The 24,270-nt window shown below is 36.3% G+C and overlaps 1 protein-coding gene across 1 annotated transcript; it reads left to right on the top strand.

Moving 5' to 3' along the window:
* Positions 1 to 885: 885 nt before the first annotated feature.
* LOC134656894 (uncharacterized) lies at positions 886 to 24,270 on the top strand. Its single transcript, XM_063512442.1, has 4 exons — positions 886 to 1,070; positions 17,292 to 17,568; positions 23,412 to 23,585; positions 23,943 to 24,270. The coding sequence occupies exons 1-4, from the start codon at positions 926 to 928 to the stop codon at positions 24,220 to 24,222; spliced, it is 876 nt and encodes a 291-aa protein (XP_063368512.1). The 5' UTR covers positions 886 to 925; the 3' UTR covers positions 24,223 to 24,270.

The raw sequence follows: 24,270 nt of genomic DNA, 5'->3' as shown, positions 1-24,270 counted from the left end.
CACTAATATTTGTTCCGGAGTCATGGATGTTTTCTATCTATATAAGTATGTATTTATCTGTATAAGTATGTATATCGTCGCCTAGTACCCATAGTACAAGCTTTGCTTAGCTTGATCTGTGTAAGATGTCCCCCAATATTTATTTTATTTATTTATTTATATACCTACAGCCTAGGTATATTGTGTCACATTGCTAGGCAAAAGCCTCCCCTTCCGCCAATCGTCACGGAATTGTGTATTCTTCCGCCAAGAGTCGAAGTCGTCTCGCTATATCCTTTTCGCCCTGCCTCTGCCTCGGGTGAAAAAAATGTCATACCCAATTATTTATAACCACAATAGCTAATGAACAGTGATCGTTAATTTTCCAGCAATTTTGGTGCAGCATAGTAAAAATAAAGGATTTCCAGGGAGAGGATTGGTTAAGGTTAATATTACTGTTATTAACCCTAATTATCTATTCCACCTAGAGTATGGCATACAGATATATGCTTTTAACCAACAATGCTGCACCAAAATTGCTGGAAAATTAACGATCACTGCTAATGAGTCAATGAATGTAATAAGACGGAATTAATTATAATCACCTCCTTTGCATAACCGTTACACTACCAAACACTACGCATTAGCCAACATAACAAACAATACGAGTGCTACAAGAACTTACACATTTTTCGCAACATAATCTCGAATCTCGCACAGGGTCAAGATTTGTTGTATCTCATTATACCCAGTTTATACCTCCATAATCAGATTCACTGGCTGTATGGCGGGAGGGCTGTGCCTACAGAAAAAATACGGTTCATTGTACGTTAACCGCGCACGCGCCACGCGCGTCCCTTTCCCGCGCTTTTGTCGCGCCAATTTCAAATTAATATGTCTCGTGCTTTTTTTTTAAAAGAAAGCATGTAGGTTTTATTATTGTGTAATGTTTGATAAAGAGATGGAGTGTACAGAGTTCGATGACTGTGACAGTGAGTGCGGTGTTATCAGTAGACGAAAGAAATTCAGTTGGGAGAGCGTATATGCGGGTCTTGTAATATGTTTAGTGCCATCAGTAGTATGTAGTTCAGGTAAAAATAATTATATTATTTAAACTATTTAATATCTGCACCATTCGAAAACTTGTCAAAATGAAATATCAAACATGTATACATACAATTTATGGCTTATGAATAAAAAAAAACATATCAATCGTATCATGTAGGGTAACTTTATTAGTAAAGTCAGCATCAAATAAACAGTGTCGGCCAAAGTAGCCAAATATACCTACCGTAACATTCCTTTGTTACCTACCATATAAAAAGCATGTGTACCGATATATTTAAGCATGTATACCGGCCAATCACTGTCTATTTATTTAAGTGCTGACTGTAAGTACCTGGTTGTATGTTACCAAGCCAAATTAGCAGCAATTTTGATAACCCAGACGGTGAAGTGTTATTTTAAACGTCAAAGTCCCCCATAAGGATTCTATTAAAACTAGCATTATAACTTTGACGGTACGACACAATACATTGTGTCGTGTGTGTGGGCATAGAGAAATATAGTAAGACAAGAGTGCTCACTCCATACATCAATTCAGACTATTAATTTCAGTGTCTACATCTAGCATCGAGTAGCGGAACTATCAGTACTGCTACTTGGCAATAGATGTAGCACCAACCGGAAAGTCTTATCTCAACAGCATAAGACTTTCCGGTCGGTGCTACATCTATTGTCAAGTAGCAGTACTGATAGTTCCGCTACTCGATGCTAGATGCTAATAGTCTTTTTGGTACTAAAACTGATGTATGGAGTGAGCACTCTATGTTTTTTTTTCTCTATGGTGTGGGTTACAACCCGTATTACCCAAATTATAAGTCCGCGAACTTTAATTTATCACAACAATAACATTGAGAAACAACGCATGGTACGAGTACGAGTATAACGAAATGTAAAGTAGGTGCCGTTCTTTACCCATACAGTTCAGTTAAATTTAAATCAGCCTAAGGACCGGATTAGATATTTTAAAATAATATTTTAGGATATAATGGCATATTCACAATGCGCCACTTGCATCATCCCAGTAACCCGGGGTTAAACCTGGAGTTACCCGTACAATTTGACACTTGGTTAACGGTTTAACGGGTTAACCCCGGGTTAGTCGGATGGTGCATTAATGGCCCATACAAACCTAGTTGTCGTATATACGCTGAATTCAAATCACGACGGTGATTTTCGTTTCGCTAATTTACCTACAAAATAAGGTTGTATAATTTTTTTTCTCTGGATTTTTTATTTGATTATGACGAGCCTTAATGTATGTAAAAATAAGTGAATATTTTAAAATTGAATACTTAAAATATTATAAACAATCCAAACTCAGTAAATCAAAACTTCACGCGAATAGACCCCCAGAAAAGTTATAATACAGAAAAACAAAGGTGACATTCAAAGTTATCACCGTATTTCAAGCCAGGCGATGTTGGAAATGGTAGGCAATGATAATAAAGTTGGCAGTATAGAAACCAGGTTTAATTTCTGATTGTGAGTGTTTTGACTTATTTCGATTTACAAGGTAGATTTGGGCTGTATCCGCAACGGAATGAAACCTTCGACCAAATTAGCAATACCTAGAGGCGTGTTCTGATTGTCTAACAGGTTATGAATTTTATCTCTTTGAAACACACATCCAGATCAAATTCATAACCTGTTCTTACAATCAGAATACGCTTCCTAGCATCGGAAATCAGTCGACCGACTTGAAACGTCCGATTATCGGACCCGTTAAAGTCGTTAAACCGTTGCAACAGCCTGACCTTTTCGTGTGAAAAATACTAAAATGCAACGTTAAGTAATTTTTGAACTATAATTTAATGCTTCTAAGTAGGTCAGCATTTCCCAAACTATTTGCAGTCTATTGGGGTTGCGAGCGAATATTAAGTGAGCCCTGATATCTGAGCGTTGCCAGTAATATTTTTTGACCCTATTAAGTAAGACGGCCAAGAGTTGGGTCCCAAAAATGGCCGTTTTTGTTAGGTGGGTCGTATCCCAGTCAACTTTGGGAACCACTGAAGTAGGTTATTGTTTGGGAGAATTTTTACACTTGGTAAAGTTGTTATGAAGCTCAGTTTGAAAACTTTGAGGTGGATGTCACACCTGTTAATTCTGTCGTACGAAGTCAAACAGCCGATGTCTATTTTTGGTCAAGACGTGGTCAAAAACATGAACTATTAAATAGTTTATAGAGTCCCATGAAGGTACAGTACAGATTCGCTAATCCAGACCCCTGAAAATCCAGTGATCGTGGTTATTCGGACGGAGCCGACTCGGCCAACGGATTTTCTGGAGGTCCGGATTAGCAAGGTTCTACTGTAGCTACAATAATACTAACTAATAGCTACTTAACTAGTTCTTACTATGACGTGTCAACTAATATTGTCTGCTAGATTTCCATTACACGTTGGTCATAAACTTGACCAAGCTCGTTTCCTCATAGTTAGCATAATAAATCTTCCGCCATTACCATTTTAATTTTCTGTCTACAGTAGCAAACATAAATGGAAGGAAGGCTGAGCATTTCATCTATATATAGTAGTTAAAAATACGTGGAGTAAAAGAATACTCGAGTGGCGACCATGGGGAGAAGAACGTCCTCCAAGTAGACCCAATATGCGTTGGGAAGACGACATCAAAAGGGCTGCGGGGATGAGATGGCTCCAGGTTGCACAGAACCGTGACGAATGGAGAAGAATGAAGGAGGCCTACACCCGAAGGGTAGAAAAGGGCTAAAGAGAGAGAGAGAGAGGTTCGAATCCTGGTAAGGACAATTATTTATGTGTTCACGAAAATTATCACGAAAATTTGTTCCTAAGTTATAAATAATAAATAAATATTATAGGACATTCTTACACAAATTGACTAAGTCCCACAGTAAGCTCAAGAAGGCTTGTGTTGTGGGTACTCAGACAACGATATATATAATATACAAATACATAGAAAACACCCAACACTCAGGAACAAATATCTGTGTTAATCACACAAATAAATGCCCTTACCAGGATTCGAACCCAGGACCGCGGCTTAACAGGCAGGGTCACTACCCACTAGACCAGACCAGTCGTCAAAAATTATGGATGATATCTATAAGTATGGATATCGTCGCCTAGTACCCATAGTACAAGCTTTGCTTAGTTGGGATTTAGGTCGATCTGTGTAAGATTGTCCCCAAAATATTATTTTATTTATAAAGAAACATCGTTAGCGAACTGCATCACATTGGTCAGCGCTTCAATACTTAGATCACATAGAACAGAAAACAAAAAATTGAATTTTCATACCATATCACTTTAACCTGTAGATACCTAAATTACAGTAAAATAATATTATAATTAAAAGGTTAATGCGACCAAATCCGGCGGGAAATTCCGTACAGGACTATGTAAGTATTTTTCTATTTTTCAACCGTAGGAATAGAGCTTACAGCTTTTGAGTATCTTGACTACTGAAACAAAAGCAATCGCTGCTTTGTCGATGAAGTTAACAAACGTGTACTATTGTTTGAAAAAAAAAGCGCTCGTGGGATTTCCCGCAGACGGATTTGACTGCATTGACCTAGGTACCATATTCATTTCATACTGCACTTGCTCTGTACCCGGAACATCGTTGATACAATTAACTGACCATCCGTCAACCTTGTTGCAACGCCGTAAGGTCCACCAAGGGCCAGTTAACCCTGTTGCTGTTAATACGTGGTGGAGGAGACAAACGACCGCGATTAACTTAATCGCTGTTGCGAATGTCACCAGAAGGGCTATTTTACCACACTACACTAAAACGACGCATAGTCATACATTCTTGTATGGCGCTTACGCCCTTTCAAATTAAGCAAGGCTGTTCTACCATGCAAAAGTGAAATGGTCAAAACTCGTAGAGTTAACAGGGTACTTACGACTTTGTAGTTCAGTGTCATTTCCGAATGCATGTGCTGGTGCGTAATTGTTTTCCGCCAGGTAATATGAATTTATTAGTGTGAATAAGTAGACTATATTTATTAATTTTCCTGCTTGCTAGAAAAAGACAGATAATAATAATGTTAGTGATGTTTTTCGCTTTTGTTTAATTGAATAATTCGCTTAATACAGACTTTATGAATAAAACAAGAGCGAAGTGATCCCATAAGTGTTCCGTGAAAAAAGTTTTGTACGGAACACTTAAAACACGGTTAAATAATTATTAATTAGAGAAACCCTCAGCACAAAAAGAAGTTTTATACTTAATGTATCAGTATCATAAGAATTTTGTCTGAGGTTAACCGTATATTTTGGATAAAACGTACCTACATCACGATTTAAGCCTTAACTTGGCTTGACTTACCTACGTAACCTTCACGGCCATTTTTTCATAAATCTTTTATTTATCGTACTTTGGCCATAAGACATTCTTGCAATAAACCATCGATTTACCACCACAATGCAGATTTAATAATATTTATTGCACTACCTTTTTTGGTATCAAGCCAAGCATAATTCTTTAACACATAGACTAAGCGTCCCGACGTTCGCGTGAAAAAAGATAAGTTACCATTTTAAACCTTAATTTAATGAGTTAAGGTATATATTTTACAGTTTTTTTGATACTTACGTACGTAAGTTTTTGTCTCGACAAAATATCAGGAGGCGTTGAACTGGAGACACATCAGCTTATGAGATCTTAATAGTCCTTTTTGGGTTAAAAACGTGCCGGAAATATTTTTTTAGCTATAACCAACAGACAAAATTAAGAACAAAAATGGAATGGTCAATAATGTTATAGCAAGAGACCTATTGGAACTTGAAGTTCCAACTAAATAGATTTTTTATTGATATGAAACGAATTTAACAAAACTATTATGTTTGCAGAAATTAGAGATGAACCATTTCTGAACCGCGTGCAATTTAATTTCAATCGATCTTATTGGCAATTTTTATTAAGTAGTAAAAGTTACATAATATGATTTATTGTTTCTATTAATATTTCTACTAAGAATTTACATTTTCTCAAATGATAAATAATTATCATTACGTTGCACTTTACATAGACTTCATAAACTTTAAAATCGTGAAAGTTAGTCATAACTTGTCATAGGTACACATAATTTCTGATTCACAATAAATAAAGATTAATTTCAAAGCAAACAAATTACATCACAAGTGGAATATTCTTCTATCAATAAAAGCAATGTCACCACGTCATTCATAAACATCAACGTCACTTTCTACGAAAAGAAAATCGTAGGATAAAAATATACGGAAAAGTTTAAATTATTTATAATAATTAATTTTCACGATCATGACCAATAGGAACTGTTCACGTAACATCGCACGACACGATTACATTTTAATATTTCATTTAAGAAAATCACGTTTTGTATATTTTTCTATACTAGGTATATAGAAGAAGATATTTATAGATACATAATTTCTGTTTACAAAATTTGAAGAACTATAAAGAGTACGTGATTTGTCCGTGACGTCACATGGAGCACATGTAGATTGTAGATACCTACACACATGCAGTTCGAAAAAAGAAGCGGATTTGACTTGTCAGGGAACTGATTTAACTTATCAGAGAAACCACCTACTATCCAATTTCAGAATTTCAAGGTGTCTGTTATTTTTATTCGCTTGCTGTAAATTGATTTAGCTGTTCAATATGTAAAGCATTTGTTGCTTGTTTACTTACATACTTACTGCCCCATAGTTCACGTTTATCTCATTCAACCCGACGTGTAATGGGCACGCGTCAAACCACTTTCGTTGGCGGTCAACCGGCGTGCGCCGGCGTCGGATTAAATTAAGAAGTTCGCCATTTTGCCGCCATCGCGTACTTTCACTTGCGTAACGTCTTATGTTTTATTACTAAACTTGGAGTTAAGACCGTGAAGAAAGGCCGTGTTTTTTATTTATTTTTTTAGGCGAGATTATTTTTCATATTTTGCCCGAGAGTAAAAATTGATTAAGTGGGAAACCTCCATTCCTGGGAATGGTGATGTCCCGATATTTTTGAAGTGAAAACTTCTTTAGCGGCGCTGGGCACTTTTTGAGGTGGGGAAAAAATTATAAACTCGAGACAGCGTAACGCGATCACGTGACCGTAAGGGGCGTAAGGCGATCATGTGACCGTAAGCCCCGTAAGGTGGCCAATCATTATTTAAATGGCATTTAAATCAATAAAGAAAAACTCAATGTTATTTGACATTTACGTTGCGGACTCCTTTTCAAGACTCTATCTATGTTCAAATAATTTGACCTTGTCATGGCAGTATGTAAATAAACATGTCAATAAAAAAGTGTGATATTATTTGAGAATGATATTAATATTTAATAAATAAATAGAATACCTCCGCTAAACGTATGTATCGTGTTACCGGGCGTCGGTAACATAGTGAGGTGAGTTTTCACTTCTATCGGCACTCCCGGAGTGCAACCGTTGTTGCTTGTTTTAAGTGAATACTTTTGAAACTTTCTATCAAATTTTTCTACTGAGAACTGATATCATAATAGATACATTGTATCCTTCAATATTATTATGCGTCTGCAAGCAAAATGCCAGCTTTAATAAATACAATGACTCAACAAATTAACTTTAATTGCGGACTGACAATGAACAGGTTTCTTGGTAATAAAATATGCAGAAAAGATTACATTGACATGCGTAAGTCAATGGAATCTTTTGCATTAATTGGATTACTTTACACATCTGTAAAAAGACGCTGCGGACAAGAACTTATTATATGTACTTACACTTGTTTAAAGAGCAGTTAATTAAATGTTAAATGGACGATATATTTCGCATTATTACGTAAAAGATCAACATGATTTCGCATCTCCTTTCTTCCACTCGTCAACCTTGTAGTCAGTTGCCAAATGTCGGAATGGCAAGGAGTTTTTGGAGCGTGTGCCATTGCTAAATTATATGTGAATTAATTATATGTTGGATTGGCGAGTGGCAGCGGATGCTAGATGTAATCAGAATATGCATCATCTCCCTATTTTGCAAATTGTAAATTAAAGTAGACCAATTTAGTGGATTAATGTGTAAAGATTTTCTCATAGGTACGATAACGTGATAATGCAAAGAACTGTAACTTTTAGCGGTTTTTAGGGATCCGTACTTCAAAAAGAAAAAAAAAAGAACCTTTATAGGATCACTTCGTGCGTCCGTCTGTCTGTCTGTCTATCAGTCACAGCCTATTTGCACTGTCTCTACTAGACCAGTTAAGTTAAAATTTGGTAATAAATGTAGGTACCAAACTTACATTGTAAGTCTGTAACATAAATAAATGGTTTTTTTCGTCGTTCCGTCATTAGGGCCGTGACCGCATATATAGTCCATTTACAATGAAGAGAGATTATGACCGTAAGCTCTCCACAATGTTAAATCTCGTAAATGTTAGGTTAAATTAATGACTTCTTCCTTTATTCATAGCCTAAAATGATTTGCTTCACCAGAACCTTTGGAAACTGCTTTTGAGATAATTTTGTACCTACAGAAGAAACTTAAACTAAACAATAATATTGGTAGGTACACAAAAGTCGGTCTTATCGCTAAAAAGCGGCCTTTTTCAGACCTTTTTAATAAAATAATCTTTACACGTCAAAATTAATGCAGTAAGCTACCTACTAGATTATAATAAATCATTATGCATATAAATTACTAAGATTCTTTTACATAATATTTTATTATTAAAAATTATAATATCATTAGGTACTACTTAGGTATTTTATTATTATAGTAAGGATCAAGTTACTAAAAAAGGCGCATGGTGCAATTATTGAGTTACGCCTGATTGAGACAGACACTATTTCTCGAATCCTCTAAATGTCGTGACATTAGTACCTATACCTAAATCTTATCGTATCTTATAACTTTAAACGAGCAATTCTTGTATATTTATTTACCTATTTATTTATATGTATATATATTTCGGGGATCTCGGGAACGGCTCTAATGATTTCAATGAAATTTGCCATATGGGGGATTTCGGGGGAGAAAAATCGATCTAGCTAAGTTTTATCTCTGGGAAAACGCGCATTTTCGAGTTTTTGTATGTTTTCTCCCAGATATTACTGTGCTAAATCAGTCAGATTGAAGGTCGGTAACATCAACATATAGATAGCTTCAATTGTACATATTTGCAGTTTGCACTCTTACGTTAGCTCAAATTGTTGGAAACCCCTGTAATTAACTGTTAGAAAGTGAGTCCAGCATGTTTCGTAGACGCACTAACTTCTACCCGCGACTTCGTCTGTGTAGGATAATGATGACTGACTATAAAACTATCCTATGTCACGGGCCTCAAACTACCTCCATACTAAATTTCATCTAAATTGGTTCAGTAGTTTAAGCATGAAGATGACATACAGACAGAAAACTGGTTACTATTACTTTCGCATTTATAATATTAGTTAGCCAGTAGGAATGTATTTACTCGTAATTTTAAAAGATGGCTCTGTCATTAACCTATTTGAATGATAATGGTAGTTAAATTTGATTACTTTAATTCAATAAAACTTTGAATCGAATACGAAATCCATTGCTTCATCGCGACCCGAATACCTTGCAATGCACCCAAACTTATTATTACCAGCCAGCAAAAAAAGCTCAAAGATTGACAAGATTCGTTTCTGAATCCCAAGACACAGTTCTTGCAATATCACATCTCAGTCAATCACGCCTTTGCAATGTCAACGTTGTAAACAATCTCATAAGTTTAATTTTCCAATTGATGAAATTGCATGTTACGCCATTGCGAAAACTACTATTCCAAGTTAGTTCGATTTTTAAAAATGTGATGCCATAAAATGTTATCTCGATTACTGCCAGTGTGTGAATTTTCGTTTTGTAATTTGTTTTTTTTTGCAACTGGGCCCGGGTTGTGAAGGGCATTCAGCCAATTATTGTGGAAGAGTTAAACGATTCTTAATAGCGTTCGTGTGTATTAAGAACTTCCCACGCTGGTGATTTTTCAAGACGAGCTTTATAAGGCCAGATCCCGCATATTTCCATATCAACCAAAACTAGTTTTTTTATAAATGCGGAAGACTGAAATAAGTAAATAACTATACTACAATTACTACATACTACTCACTGGTATTAAATACTAGTCTACGGCCGTAAGCGTAGTCTTTAAAACTCTTTCAACCCTTATTGTCAATCTATAAATAGGTAATTTCTCTCCGCCCTAGAAAGGATCATTTGAAAAACTGACCGAACTTGTAAATTCTGAGAAGAGCCTACATTAACTCACTTAACTACATTAAAATTGCGATCGTAAGTCCGGCTCGTCACCTTGACATTTGTGCGAGATCGCCAAATCGAACCCGAATGGGGATTCTTGCACAACCTCCGCAGTTTATGTAGCACCAGTATTGTAACTTTATAGGTAAAACTTCTGTGATCCTACTTACCTAGTACCTACACACATACGTATTACTGCAGTTCTATCTACCTATTCACCTATTGTTAACTTTGCCAATATCCAGAATCATGATACGTCCATAATACTAAAACAGAGGATTATACGATTAGCAATTTGGATTTTTTAAATACATTTTGATTACCTATTCAAAATCGAAGTTTTAGGGTCTAATTTTGGGATGTGATTTCCAATTCCAATAATAGACAATAGTTACAGACTACATAATACGACTTTTATCTTTATACAGTTTCAGTACCTACACTTATTCGCTAGGATCAATGTTTAAAAAGATATTAAGGGGGGAAAATTATTCTGCACATAAATGATGCTAAAAAAAATATAGCTCAGTAATGGTAGTAGTAGTAAAACACTTTATTGTACAAAAATCAGAACAAAACAGGAAAAATAACATTCGTCATTAGTACAAACACCTAAAGGTAACTAGGTAAAATACTGCACATTATCTTTTATTCGTACCGTATGCTCCGCGTGCGTTGCACCAATACGCAATTTTCGACGTATGCAGCAAACTTAAACAAAGGTCACCCACGGTCGCGGTGGGTCGATGACCTGAATTTCATTTGTTTGCTAATAATAAGTTACATCAGATTCACACAAATAACTGTTTATTTTTAATTTTTAATTATTGTTTGCATTTTACAAAATTCTAAAAATTAGCATGTCGTTTTTAAAGTGTAATCCAGGTACTTATGATGAATATATTGTGTAAAGGTTTACACAAATATATTCATCATATAAACCACAATACCTTTTAAAATGGCAAAACATCAAAATCAATTATAGACTAGATGCCCGATTCGGATTTGACAATGTAAGTATTGAACTGGTTATGGTTTTGAACTGGTTTTAATATGACTTGACGATTGACTTGGTTATTGACGCACGGCTTTCAGTTAATTGTGCATGTAACATACGGCGTGAGCGATCTTCAAGGTCGTATCAAAACCAGGTCAAACCCATTACAAATTGTCATGGGTTTGACCTGGAATCTGAATCGGACTCCAGAAGCCCGACGTCCGTCTTCAAACCATTACATTAATTTGAGATACCAAACGTCATGCAAAACGTGTCAAATTATGTCGAACCATCTATTATTATCTCTCACGATATACAAGAAACAATAGTCTGTAACGTGCTTACAATTATCGCAATTTTGCTGATGGTCGTTGAACTACTGGTATTACGTAAATCAATTATTGTGTATTTGCATCACGAGATCTTAGCCGTGTTCGTAATAACAAATACCAAACCCTTATTATAATACAAAACAATTTCAGCTGACCCCTTTCGACCTTGGAGGATATAATCAAACGGAGACGCCATGTCTGTAATTTTCTGTACAAAACAGTCTGCCGATTTTTGCGGGGGAGGGGAACGTCAAATGTATGCGTAACGTAAAAATAGCCATGTCAGATAAACGTCAGTCCATACATTGTGTATGACCGTTGGCCGCCTATTTTCGACAGAGGGGAAAGCCTGTTAATGGCTACTCCGTTTAGTTGTATCCTCCAAGCTTTCGACCCCCAAATTTTCCCCTAAAATAATAAATAAGCGGTTTTGACTTATTAACACATTCAGTGCCAGCGCGAGCTACGCGCTACGAGCGTAGGCGATAACACGGGAAAAACCGTATGTAGCGAAAAGCGCCTACGAACAGTGAACTCCCCTAGCGAGTCGCTGGAAGTTAATGTGTTAATAATGTTAGTGGTTGTAATTGCTATAACTGTTCCAAATTTTCGCTATCTACGTCAAACGGTCTCTGAGAAAAACACATTTAACCGATTTGCAAGACCGATGTGATCCCATAAGTGTTCCGTGAACAAAGTTTTGTACGGAACACAAAATCTAAATAAAGATTTTAAGTAAGCCTGCGCCACTGGACGGCTAAAATCTTATCCTTTAGCATCCTTTAGTAAGTATTTCAGTTTATAATTTGGTATGTATGTTAATTAGAGGTGGTCCCGTTTTCATGTTTAGGCCGTTTGTCGTTCCGGGAACTAAAGGAACCGTCGCCATCTTGAAAAATGTATATCATACTGAAGAAATTCATTTTTTACTCTGAATCTACACACTCTATGACAAAATTAGTCCAGCGGGCTCAGCACGGATCCATTTTTATCCACTATCACTAAGCCCGTCACTTTCGCACTTACATACTTGTTAGAACGTGACAGGTATGGTGATAAATGATAAAAATGCGACCGTGCTACTAGGGCAGGACAACACATTAGGCAAAGACGATCGAAGAACGCGAATGCCCCTATGACATTTTCCCATCTCAATAACCCTAGGAGCTCTTGCGAATACTAGTTTTAATTTAACTGAAGATTGTAGGTATTATTAGGTTGCATGTTACTATGCTAAAATTAGTAAAAGACGAGAGTTTAAAACAAGCTGAAGTCCTTTTCTAATAGAACGAGTTACAAAGAGACTTCCTCTAGTATTAAAGTTAGAAACTTTCCAAGAACGGCCCTTTAATAGCCGTTTTCATCGTAACAGATAAATTCTCAGAAGGGTATTCAGATTTTACAATTGGTTAAAGTTTTGATATTGCGATGATACCTTGACACGACTCGCAGCGTATCTCGCGCGCAACAAGTGTGAAAGAAATTCCTAATGACTAAACTGACAATATATTTCACGCGCACTAATTAGCGCGAGCGATCTTCTACAAATATTTTGCGTGACAGCTTCCTACTCCATATAAAAATGAGCATCATTGGACACATGAGGTATAGGTGGTGTTTACATAAGTGATCTTTTTATACATATAAAATCTGTGGACGTAGTACCTAAATATATTACACGTAAATAATTATAAAGTATTAATTATTGGTTATTATTAATTTTAAGTAGGTGTTTAATGAAATTATCGAGTTTCAAACTAGGTTAATTTTATACGAAGGATTTTTTAAACTTATTACAATAATTATAAGAATCACGAATTCTACATATTTCATGACTGATAATCGTAAAAAAATGATTGATCTAAGTTTTCAGTACCTAACAATAATCTTTTCAACGGAGGTCAATGATTAATATACCTAACCTAACTTGTTAAGTATGCTCATTATAAAACATCATATTATCACGATAAAGAACGAATCTACTTATAAACTGAAATAATAAAAAACACGCAAAAATCAAAATACTTCATAAAATATACCTAGTCCGACAAAAAATTGTAGAAAATTATTGACTGCGCTTCTAGTTCTTTCTACGTAACTGTTACATTTTTGACGTAAAATGCTTAATCGTGGCAACAATTTAAATCCTTTTGGTTCCATTTAATTTAATTTCTACTATTTTATGTCGCAGTATACCTAATTTGTTCTTATTTTTGTCCAATCCAAATCGATATCCGGTCTTTTTTCTAGCATTATCTAGGTTTCTTGGCACGGCTCATGGGAGCCTGGGGTTCGAGCCTGGCCACTAATTCCAAAAATTAGCATGATCACTAGGGTAACGGCACCAGTGGCCAGCCAGGTACCAGTGGTCAGCCTTTTGAGTCGTTTATTGGTCATAAATATCTGGTATATTCGTTTAAACGAATCGCGAGTACTCAAATAGGAGCTTTGATTCCTTATTGGTTAATACGTCACACGACAGGTGCGGTGAGGGAACGGGGGGAAGAAATATACTCGTTCATACAGGTGCTGTTTGTCGACGAGTGCAATAGTGTCATGTCCGCCATATTTTTTACTGCACGTGGTGTTCTCTTAACAGGCAAGAAAAACTATGTTTTAATGTTAAAAGTTATTGTTTTTGTTAATGATTGGTTTATTTATTAGTTTATCTATTAAATTGCATTATATTTGAATGAAAATATCAATATTTCACTTATAAATTGAGGGGGCTGGCCACTGGATAACACTTTTTTCCAAAGAATCCAGTGCCCAGCCCCCCACGGCTGACCTTTGGGTTATTCGTTTATTTTATTATTTTCGAGCCAATGCGACCGTTAGGACCGTTAAATTTACATTTTCAAATTTAGTTAGGCATGCCCTAGTCAATTTAAAGTAAAACCCAGTAGTCAGCCGCATTTGAAATAACGTTTTAATGCGGCTGAGCACTGGGTTTCGCGGATCCAGTACTCAGCCATTGACCTTGCTTGGTACGTCACCGCCAAAAATATGTCCACATTTTTAAACCCTATCTCATTGAAATAAGGTTCAAAAGTGTATACATATTTTTGACGTTAACTATACATAACTATCATTTTGCTTTTTCCTGGTCGGTATATGACTTTGTTTATTAATGATAATTAGATCTGCATAGACTCGATTAATTATTTTTTACCGAATACCTACTAGGAACATAATTATAATTATATTACCTGATTTACCTCGTTAATTTTTGACGGATTAATTATTAGAAAATAAATATTGCGATTCTTAGTTTGCAAGAATAGTGTTAGTTAATTAAGTACCTATGGCCAACAAATTTCGTGTCATAAGAATTGTATGTACCTATAAGATTTTTTTTTAAATAAGGCAACAAGTAGGTAAGTAATACATATATGCAAAAAAATTATAAACTAAGATTAAAAACTACAACTAACTACAATAACGATAAGTAACAAACATTATAAAAAAAATATATATTATAATATTGTTGATTTTGATATATATATTAGTGATTTTGATCTAATTATTATGAATAGTTTATATAGGCTGAGTACTGGGTACACAGAGGCTGCTTACTGGATTTTGGAGGCTGACTACTGGAGAAAAGTGCCACTTTTTGTTTAAACTTAATTAGAGATATTATAAAGAGGATTGTTGTTTTTTTAAATATTTTGTTTTAAAATTATGATAAACAATTGATCTAACCATGTCATTTGTTTAATTATCCGACTAATCCTGTAGAAATGCCGAACGTTCAAACTTAAAAAAGTCGTTATAAGGCTGACTACTGGTGCCTTTACCCTAGTTATTTTATTTTTTACTAGGGACCCGCCCCGGCTGTGCACGGATTATCAAATTATACACAAACCTTCCTCAAGAATCACTTTATCGATAGGTGAAAACCGCATGAAAATCCGTTCAGTAGTTTTTGAGTTTATCTCGAACAGACAGACGCGGCGGGGGACTTTATTTTATAGGGTGTAGTGATACTTATCCAAACTACTTGTACAGCCAATAATAGCTAACCTAACCTAACCTACCCGTTTTGGCCTTAACTTAAAAACATTAATTGGATCCCGTGACAATAATATTTAGCGAATGAAACTGCGTAGTTGTTTCAATACCTATTATCCTAGCTTATGAATTAGTAATGACATTAATTCGCAGAGATTACTCTGAAATTATTGTTTGCCAACATTAAACGGGGTAATGATTCTTGTATTTGCGTTTAGTTGGTTAATATTGCCTATTATCGCGGCAATATTAATGATGCGATAATTGGGAAGATTCAATTATTAGGTAATTATTCGAGTCTCTATTATGTCTACGTTTTTTTTTTTTCAATATAAACACAGAACCTTAAAACAGTGCTTTTAGAACTACATTAAATAACTCGAGAATTTCAATTTTATTTACTTTCGTTACCAATTTTGCCCATTGCGCTACCTTACTGCACAATGTACTATTTACTCTAGCAAGTTACCTGAAAAACTAAAAATTAAAAGTAAGTTATTAAAATGTTCGAGCAGTAGTCATTTAGTCAACAATTGAACCTTCTTTAGGTTCTTTTGGTAGGTAAATTAATTTTCAGTTATTTTCAACGGCTTACGGAAAAGCCATAATAAAAATGCACATGCATTACTAACTATTATCTCCCGTATAATGTTAATCGCAGATTACAACAGTTTCCATATCAAATTCACCCACTAACCATTGAAAAATCGCCACTTTTCATGCACTACATCTCCAAAACAATGCATGCGCATCTAAGCACCATCCAAATCTAAAGGACTTATGTCCATTTCATTTCACGGCATTTTCGACTTTTTACCACTGGATTAAGATCCAAAAGGTCGTATGTTCATATTGGTTACAAAAAGGTTTTGTCGGTTTTCTATGAGCCAATTGAATGCACGATGGTTGTATAACAGGTTACGCGTCTGAATGGAAACCCAACGAAGTGTGAAAATGCATGGGAGTAGTAGGCTAACCCGGTCCGGTTCCATGGTTTCGATGTTTATGTAATAGTGTAATGGTCGAATTTAAATGCGGCTACTTAGGTGGGAATGAGGGCAATATGTTTGTCATTGTTGAATTTGTAGGCAAGTAATTTTTAAGTAGGTGAAGTAGGTAAACAAGCGACTGAAGAGTACGTACGGTACGAGCGACTAGTACGAGTACGAGTACTTATTACGAGCAACTGGCGTCCGTCTACGCTACTGCACGCCAAGTGCTATGTGTAGGTGTAAACTTAGTGTAGACGAGCTAGTACTAAGTACCTAGTGTACTCTGTATACCTACTACCTTCTACGTAATAAACTAGTCTACAAACCGATTTAGGATCACTAAAAGTACTATTAATCAATAAATAATGTATTTTTTTTATGTGAATTATCAAAATGTTTTGAGTTTTTAATGGGTATAGGTACCTAATATTACCTATGTCTTAATTCGATTTAATTAAGGTTTTAAAACAAATAGTATATAACAATTATTAAAAAGCCTTAGAATAAATACCTAGGTCTTAGTTGCGGAAAGTTTAATTATAAATCAAGCAACGGTATACCCAACCTATCTACTTATTTAGTCAAAAAATACTTGATATACCTAGGTAGACTCCCTAGTCTTTTTGTGAGTCCTTTTGTGTGTTATGTGTGTTATAGAATATTTTTATTAATACTTAACACATTTCTTCATTCCAGATTGGTACCGTCTCTCCTACGAATCAATCTACAACAACACAGACTACGTCCAACTACACCACCAGCCGCGGCCATTCACCTTACCAAACTACAACCTTACCAACACGGCCCCCAGGTCCTTTAGTTCTAGTGATAGAGACTCTTATTTAGATACCAAAGATAATGAGTTAGAATACGAAGAGTTTGCAAGTAGTCATAAGCATCAGCTGTTGGTCGGGTTTGCCAGAGACCCGTTTAGGACGTCTGTGCCTGAGCAGGATTATTTGAAGGGAGTTAGGTATGTATTATCTATATTACATATCATATTCCTAGCGTTGTCTTGACTTTGCTCTGGGAACCTGGGGTCCGCTCGGCAACTTAATCCTTAAAGAAATGAAGGATCAACAGAAGGCCATTTGCCATCTCACCTTTGCAAAAAAGGGGAAAGTATTGGTCCGGTCCGCCTTATTGGTCCGGTTTCGATGGAAAAGTTCTAATTAACTCCTTGGTAGTAGCTTCCGTAGCTGGGGTTAGAAGCAATGACCTCCGATTTAAAAATTGCACGCCTTAGGTACCGCTAAGCTACCAACGCTTAGGAATTAGGTAAATAAAAACTCTTAATAAATAATGTAACAAGTAGGTACAACAGTTGCTTACAAGTTCGCATAACTTTACTGTACTTAAATACATCATTAATAAACTTATATAATAATTAATAAGCCATCTTACAATGAAGATAAACAACACGACAGATGTATACAATTTAGAGAATGTACAGTAGGTAGTTAGAATAAAACCTGTTTAAGCATAAAACATAAGAATGCGGATTTCCTTTAAGTAAACTGAGTCGCGTTAGTAGGTATACAAGGCATAAAATATGTAACAACGTTATTCAAATAGTACATAGTTAGGTACCTAATTATATCGTTGCGTTAAAAAAAGATCAACCGATCTCGCTTGTGTCATTGTTAATTAAATATCTACAAAATCACAAGCACTTCATACTTTAGCAACACTTACGCTATTGCAACGGTTACCAATTGATTCATCTTGCTTGCTGTTGCTACGGGGACGGTATATGACGTTTTCGATTTAGAGCTCACTTTGTGCAATCAATTTGTTCAAGAAATGTTTAATAACTGCATTAAATTATACGTAAATTTGTTCACGAAGAAGCCGTGTACCGGCTCTTCACGGCATAATATTTTTTATTTGCTGTAATTCTCTACAAATCGACACTAAAAGTATCCAAAAATCAAAATATGGAGTTCCGTTTGAGCAACACGCATTACAGTTTTGCCTTTAACAGTAATTGAGTTGTTGTGTGATTTTGAAAGCTAGATAACTAAACTAGCAAATTATTATCTACTTATATTTTTACTCACAAATACAACACAGAAATTCAATCCCAAATGTAAACTTTCGTACAATTTCCATACATTGACGACATCACTCAAAATTCTTCTTCGAGTCAGATGGCCGCTGGCCTTGGATCGAAGCAGACGTGTACTTCGTCGTAGCTCGTTTTTGACATTATTTAGACATTTCATCATATACGCATACGAAAATGTATACCAGTAGATAAATTGTATTTCAAAAAATAGGGTAAATAAATTTATTTAAAATTTGATTTGTTGTTATTTACAGGTCGTAACGATCGAAAACAGCAGTAAACTATCCTAAAACAATACGATTACAATTGAATTTAAGTAACTTGTTCCTTCAAAACCCGCTTAAAATGAAAAAAGTTTAAAGACTCGTTTTACTGATTGGGATTGATTTTCATTATGCTGGTATCAATTTTGCGTCATTAAAAAAAAGTATATGACTTCTGTACGTCAATGACATTTGATGTCAATTGTAATCTTGTATTTACGTTAGAGAATATTATATATTCATTTAAATATTACTTACCTATTAATACGAAGCGTAATTCGTTTAATACCTGAAAGTCTTAGTGTCTACACCTACTTTGTTGCCGTTCGTTCCGTCTATATGTGTGCGATTACGTGCTGTTCTCAATAATCAAGAAACAAGCCATAATCTTCAAGAATAAAATAACAGCAAGACCAGCATTTAGTACTAACTAGTTTTTGCGGATTTGGAGACAAGAGATGAAGCTTACAGGCTAATACCGCTGCGGTCTGGTTATTGTTATGTGTATATATCGAGTATTATATAAATTTACTATAAAATAACAATGTTTTATTTCAATGACATTATGTGCGTAGGTATGTATGTTTCGATGATTATAAGAATTTTGTCCACACAATAATTGTGCAAAGCAGAGACTGCATCATGCTTTCTTTACGGTATAAGCGGTATGGTACCGTTATTATTTATCAATACCGGTTCGTTTTGAAGGTAAAACTATACCGGTTGAAATACAAAGTACGGTACCGGTATAAAATTACAGCAGGGACAACCATTTTTATAGGTGTACAGTCAGCTGCAGAGAAAAGGTACGACCAGATAGATAATTGTATGCAGGGGTGGTACCTTTTCTCTGCAGCTAGCTGTACCTAAACCATCATTGACCGAGCGTTGGCGAAGGTCTCCGTTTCAACTTGGGCAAAAATGCTTTCGTATGTCCGAATTCTTCTCCTTTGCATATCACATTTCTCAACTGATTCTCGTGAAAATTTGGTAGTCCGATATAATTATTCGGTTTCTTTTTTTTTTTGAACAATATAAAATAGGCAGAAATTGTCATAAAGGACTTAAGCGCCAGTAGGGTCTGTGACACTTAAGACCACTGCGATTATTAGGTACTTACTGGCCCCTATTTCACCACGACCACGGTGACAGGTGCGACAGTTGTCGACATCACTGTTGCTGACGTCACAGGCCTCCATAGGCTACGGTAACCGCTTACCATCGGACGGGCGATGTGCTTGTTTGCCACCAACATTTTAATAAATAAATAAACTCCATTATATTGCCACTAAAAAATTCTTATTTTGCGAAGCTAATGACAATTGTCACAAGAAACACGGCAACTGTATCGAAATTGCGACACAGAACTCATTTCCTGTCAAGACTTACCGAAAATTCTTTGAAAAATCTTGTGACAATTGTCACAAGATTTTTTCGCGAGAGAAATGTCTGTTTTATCCGATATAATAAAGTTTTTTTTTAATAATAGGTACAATGACGGTGGCAAACACGAATACGGCCCGCCCGATGGTAAGCGGTAACTGTATTATTAAATTGTACAACGGGACTTAATCGCGTATCTAAGTTTTAAGATTTACCTCCGACGTTTCGAGGACGGCGTTGTCCCCGTGGTCTCGGAGAAGACTGGCTTAAGTTGACATCAGCATCTTCTAACCGCGCGAGTTTTTCGAACTACCCGCACTTGGTCTTGTTTATCCGCTTGAACGTTTTGCGGTTCCGTTGTACAATTTAATAATGTGTAAAAATCGTGAGTGTAAAAATCAGTGTTAGCGGTAACTGTAGTCCATGGATGCCTATGGCGTCAATAACAGTGATGTTTTTGTCGTACCTGTCACCGTGGTGAAATAGGGGCCAGATTACGCCGCGCCGCGTGGAACGTGAGGTGCATTGGGGTAAATGCATACCATTCACTCAAGGAAAATAATCTCCCTTATAAGATCACTCGTGTGTCTGCCATTTTGTTAAAGCCAATTTTCACCGTAACTACTGGACTAGTTCAATTGAAATTTAGTACACATATGTCAAGTAAGGAAGTAGTAAGTCGGTGATCCGAAGATGAGTAACGTAAATAAATGAACTTTTAACTTTGCGGCGATTTTTGGTATCATGTGACATATCAGATATAATACATAATTATAAGTAGGTGAGCAAAAATGTACCATAACCTAACTCAGAATTGTATTACATAAATACATATACAAAAAATAGTTCAACGCCAAAAGATTAATGGAAGACCTATGTCCTATAATAGGTGAGTTGGTCTTAAACAAAAAATATGCAATAAAAATGTGTAACTGTGGAACCCATAGTGAATCCTACTCGTACATGATCGGTTTTTATATTATGTACCTATAAGATATTTTCTACTTTATACTTTATAAGTGTACCTACATAATATTTACTTATAAGCAGTTGTCACGTAAAATATTTGTAGATTTTTTTGGAAGTATGTGTCACATCATCATCATCTTCCTCGCGTTGTCCCGGCATTTTGACACGGCTCAAGGGAGCCTGGGGTCCGCTTGGCAATTAATCCCATAAATTGGCGTGGGCACTAATTTTTATGAAAGCGACTGCCATCTGACCTTCCAACCCATAGGGGGTAAACTAGGCTCTTATTGGGATTAGTCCGGTTTTTTCACGATGTTTTCCTTCACCGAAAAGCGACTGGTAAATATCAAATGATATTTCGTACATAAGTTCCGAAAAACTCATTGGTACGAGCCGGAATTGCAATTCGCACGCTCTTACCGCTAGGCCTCCAGCGATTTTTTTGAAGTGTGTATAGCACAAAAAAATATTTAGAAATGTAACATTTAAGGTAGGTAATTAAAATACGGTATAAACATTATTGGAGAAGACTTGGAGGAAGTGTCATAGGGATCTACATTCGATGCGTGGAAAACAAGTTCTTTTGTCTAATTATAATCAATCGGCAATCACGCGAGCGCATAAAACGAAAATCATTTTTTTTTCACTCCCTAAAACTCCCTTAACCTAATAACAGTAAAACAAAAAATAAAATATAGAGGGTTACCAACCAGCCAAAGAATTATAAGTAGATATATGCACTTATCCCAACGCACCTCACGTTCTACTCTGCACGGGGTTCATTGCCGCTCCTACCGCCGTAAGTAACTATCAACACCTACATTATCAAGGCTACGATCGAAGATAATCGCTTCAGCACTGAAATAATACCGGTGGAATACCGGTATAATATTTTTTATTTTAATTGTATTAATTTAATAGTGAAACAAAAGGCGAATATACCACATAAAAGTAAATCGGTAAAGATATTAGGGGTACATTAGCCAACACTGTTTCCATATATTTTCAAATTTTATTTTGTCCGCCTTAATTAAATTTTGCACCCTGCCGGAACTTTATTTATTTAAATTCTCATTTAATTGATTTTGAGCCTTATGAAAAGTCGTATAGAGTAGTAAGTAAAATTTTACATCTGACTTAATGACATCTGGTTTTATTCGGTTTAACTTTAGAAAACGCGTATCTCGACAAAGCCATAATGTAGAAAATTGTCAACAACCAAATGAATTATTAGAATTTAAATACGTCACGTGTGACATGAACAGACAAGGAAAGCAAGATTAAATGTATTGTTTCTCTTTCTTCTTTCAATGGAACGCTTTTCCTAAAAGGAGGCCACTAAACTCAAAACGCTATCTTAAAAAAAACTTGATGGGTCAGTGACCTATCCCAGTAAAGTGAGGTAGTGTGCGTGAAGTGCGCTTGTGTGTGAAATGGGGTAAATTGACAGAATCTGAAAATTTACCCACCTCTACCGTCACCTTAAGTAGATATTTTCCATTTTCAAAATTACCCCGCTTTCAACGTCACCCCAATACAAGCACCTTAGTCGTTTTCAGAAGCCATATACCTAAATCATTTCATAAAATTTGAAATGGAAATTATTGAGATTTTTCTGCGTACTAAGAGTACTTTTTTAATAGAACAAAAAGGCTTCTTTTGTCAAGTGTGTTGCTTTTTTAACGACGAGGATCTCATCTTTTATGGAACTACATAAGCTAATTTCACATTTAAATGGGCATGCATTTCACAAAAAGGTCTAGTCTAGGTACTTTATTAGGGGACGTAACGCGTATGGCAGCTACCTTAAAATCTATAAGTACCTACTTATTTAAATACTGTTGAATTAAAGCTAATTGTAAGTATCAAACCGCTAAGGGTTTACTTTATCAAAAGTTTTCAAGACGTATCCGACACTTTTCTGGGATGCCATGCCCCAAATGCATAAGCTAATAATTTCCTTTTACTTCACATCATCATCATATCAGCCTTTAATCGCCCACTGCTGAGCATAGGCCTCTCTTCGAGTACGCCACTTATCCCGGTCCTGAGCCAATCCCATCCAGAAGTGACCCGCAATCTTCCGAATATCGTCTACCCAACGACCCAACGGACTTTTTTTTTACTTCACAGGCATGTCGAACCCCAGCCATTCATCAATAAAGGTGAAAATCGGGGGAAGCGCGGAGTGGTGCACCTGGCCAACATGATGTACTGCGCGACGGGCTGCGATCCACTGTCCTACAAAGGATATGGGTGCTACTGCGGATTCCTCGGGGAAGGAAGACCTACAGATGGGATTGACAAGTAATCAATGTTTATTCTGGAAACTATTCATGAATTCTTATTCATGTATTCTTATTCATCTGCGTCTAATACAATATTATTTAATTAGTCGCTCGAACGTTAAGACATTCACATTCAGACTAAGAGCCCGCGCCCACAGAGAGCGGTCTGGAGTTCTGCGTTCCGCGCTCAGAGTTCTGTGTTCTATGCAATGTGGGTAGCTCCTGACTATAAAGCACACAGGAAGCGTCCAGACCGCGGCGGTCAAGAGTTCTATTCCCGCCGAGACAGAGAACGCCAGACCGCCCGCCTTTCTTTTGATGAAATCGACTTCCTCCAGTTAGTATTTTGCTTTCCTATATCACTTTTTCTCCACAGCTGCTGCAGAATGCATGACCGCTGCTACGAGAACATCTACTGCCCCTTCTTCACGGTCTACTTCCAGCCTTACTACTGGAAGTGCTACCACGGCGAGCCTCTCTGCGCGCTGGAGAACTACAAGACCCAGCACCAGTTCATCAACGGCTGCGCTGCGAGGTCGTGCGAATGTGATCGGCAGTTTGCCATGTGTATTAGGAGGTATCCTTGTCCGAGGAGACGGGCGCTGTGCAAGTCCTCGCCTTTAAGGTTGCTGCAGAATTTGCTGATGTTCCGATGAAGGCAGCAGGCAGGAGCAAGCGCTGGACGTTTACACTATGTCGCTGCT

The sequence above is a fragment of the Cydia amplana genome, chromosome 2, assembly GCF_948474715.1.
Source record: "Cydia amplana chromosome 2, ilCydAmpl1.1, whole genome shotgun sequence".
Classification (NCBI taxonomy): Eukaryota; Metazoa; Arthropoda; class Insecta; order Lepidoptera; family Tortricidae; genus Cydia; species Cydia amplana.
Note: the sequence above shows the minus strand (reverse complement) of the source record. Positions and strands in the feature narration are given on the sequence as shown.

What these genes read in the sequence shown, in the direction of transcription:
- LOC134656894 (XM_063512442.1), top strand. Translation starts at nt 926, where the DNA reads ATGTTTGATAAAGAGATGGAGTGTACAGAGTTCGATGACTGTGACAGT. An exon ending in ATCAGTAGTATGTAGTTCAG is followed by an intron (nt 1,071 to 17,291) that starts GTAAAAATAATT and finishes TCTTCATTCCAG; the next exon opens with ATTGGTACCGTCTCTCCTAC. An exon ending in CCTACAGATGGGATTGACAA is followed by an intron (nt 23,586 to 23,942) that starts GTAATCAATGTT and finishes TTTTCTCCACAG; the next exon opens with CTGCTGCAGAATGCATGACC.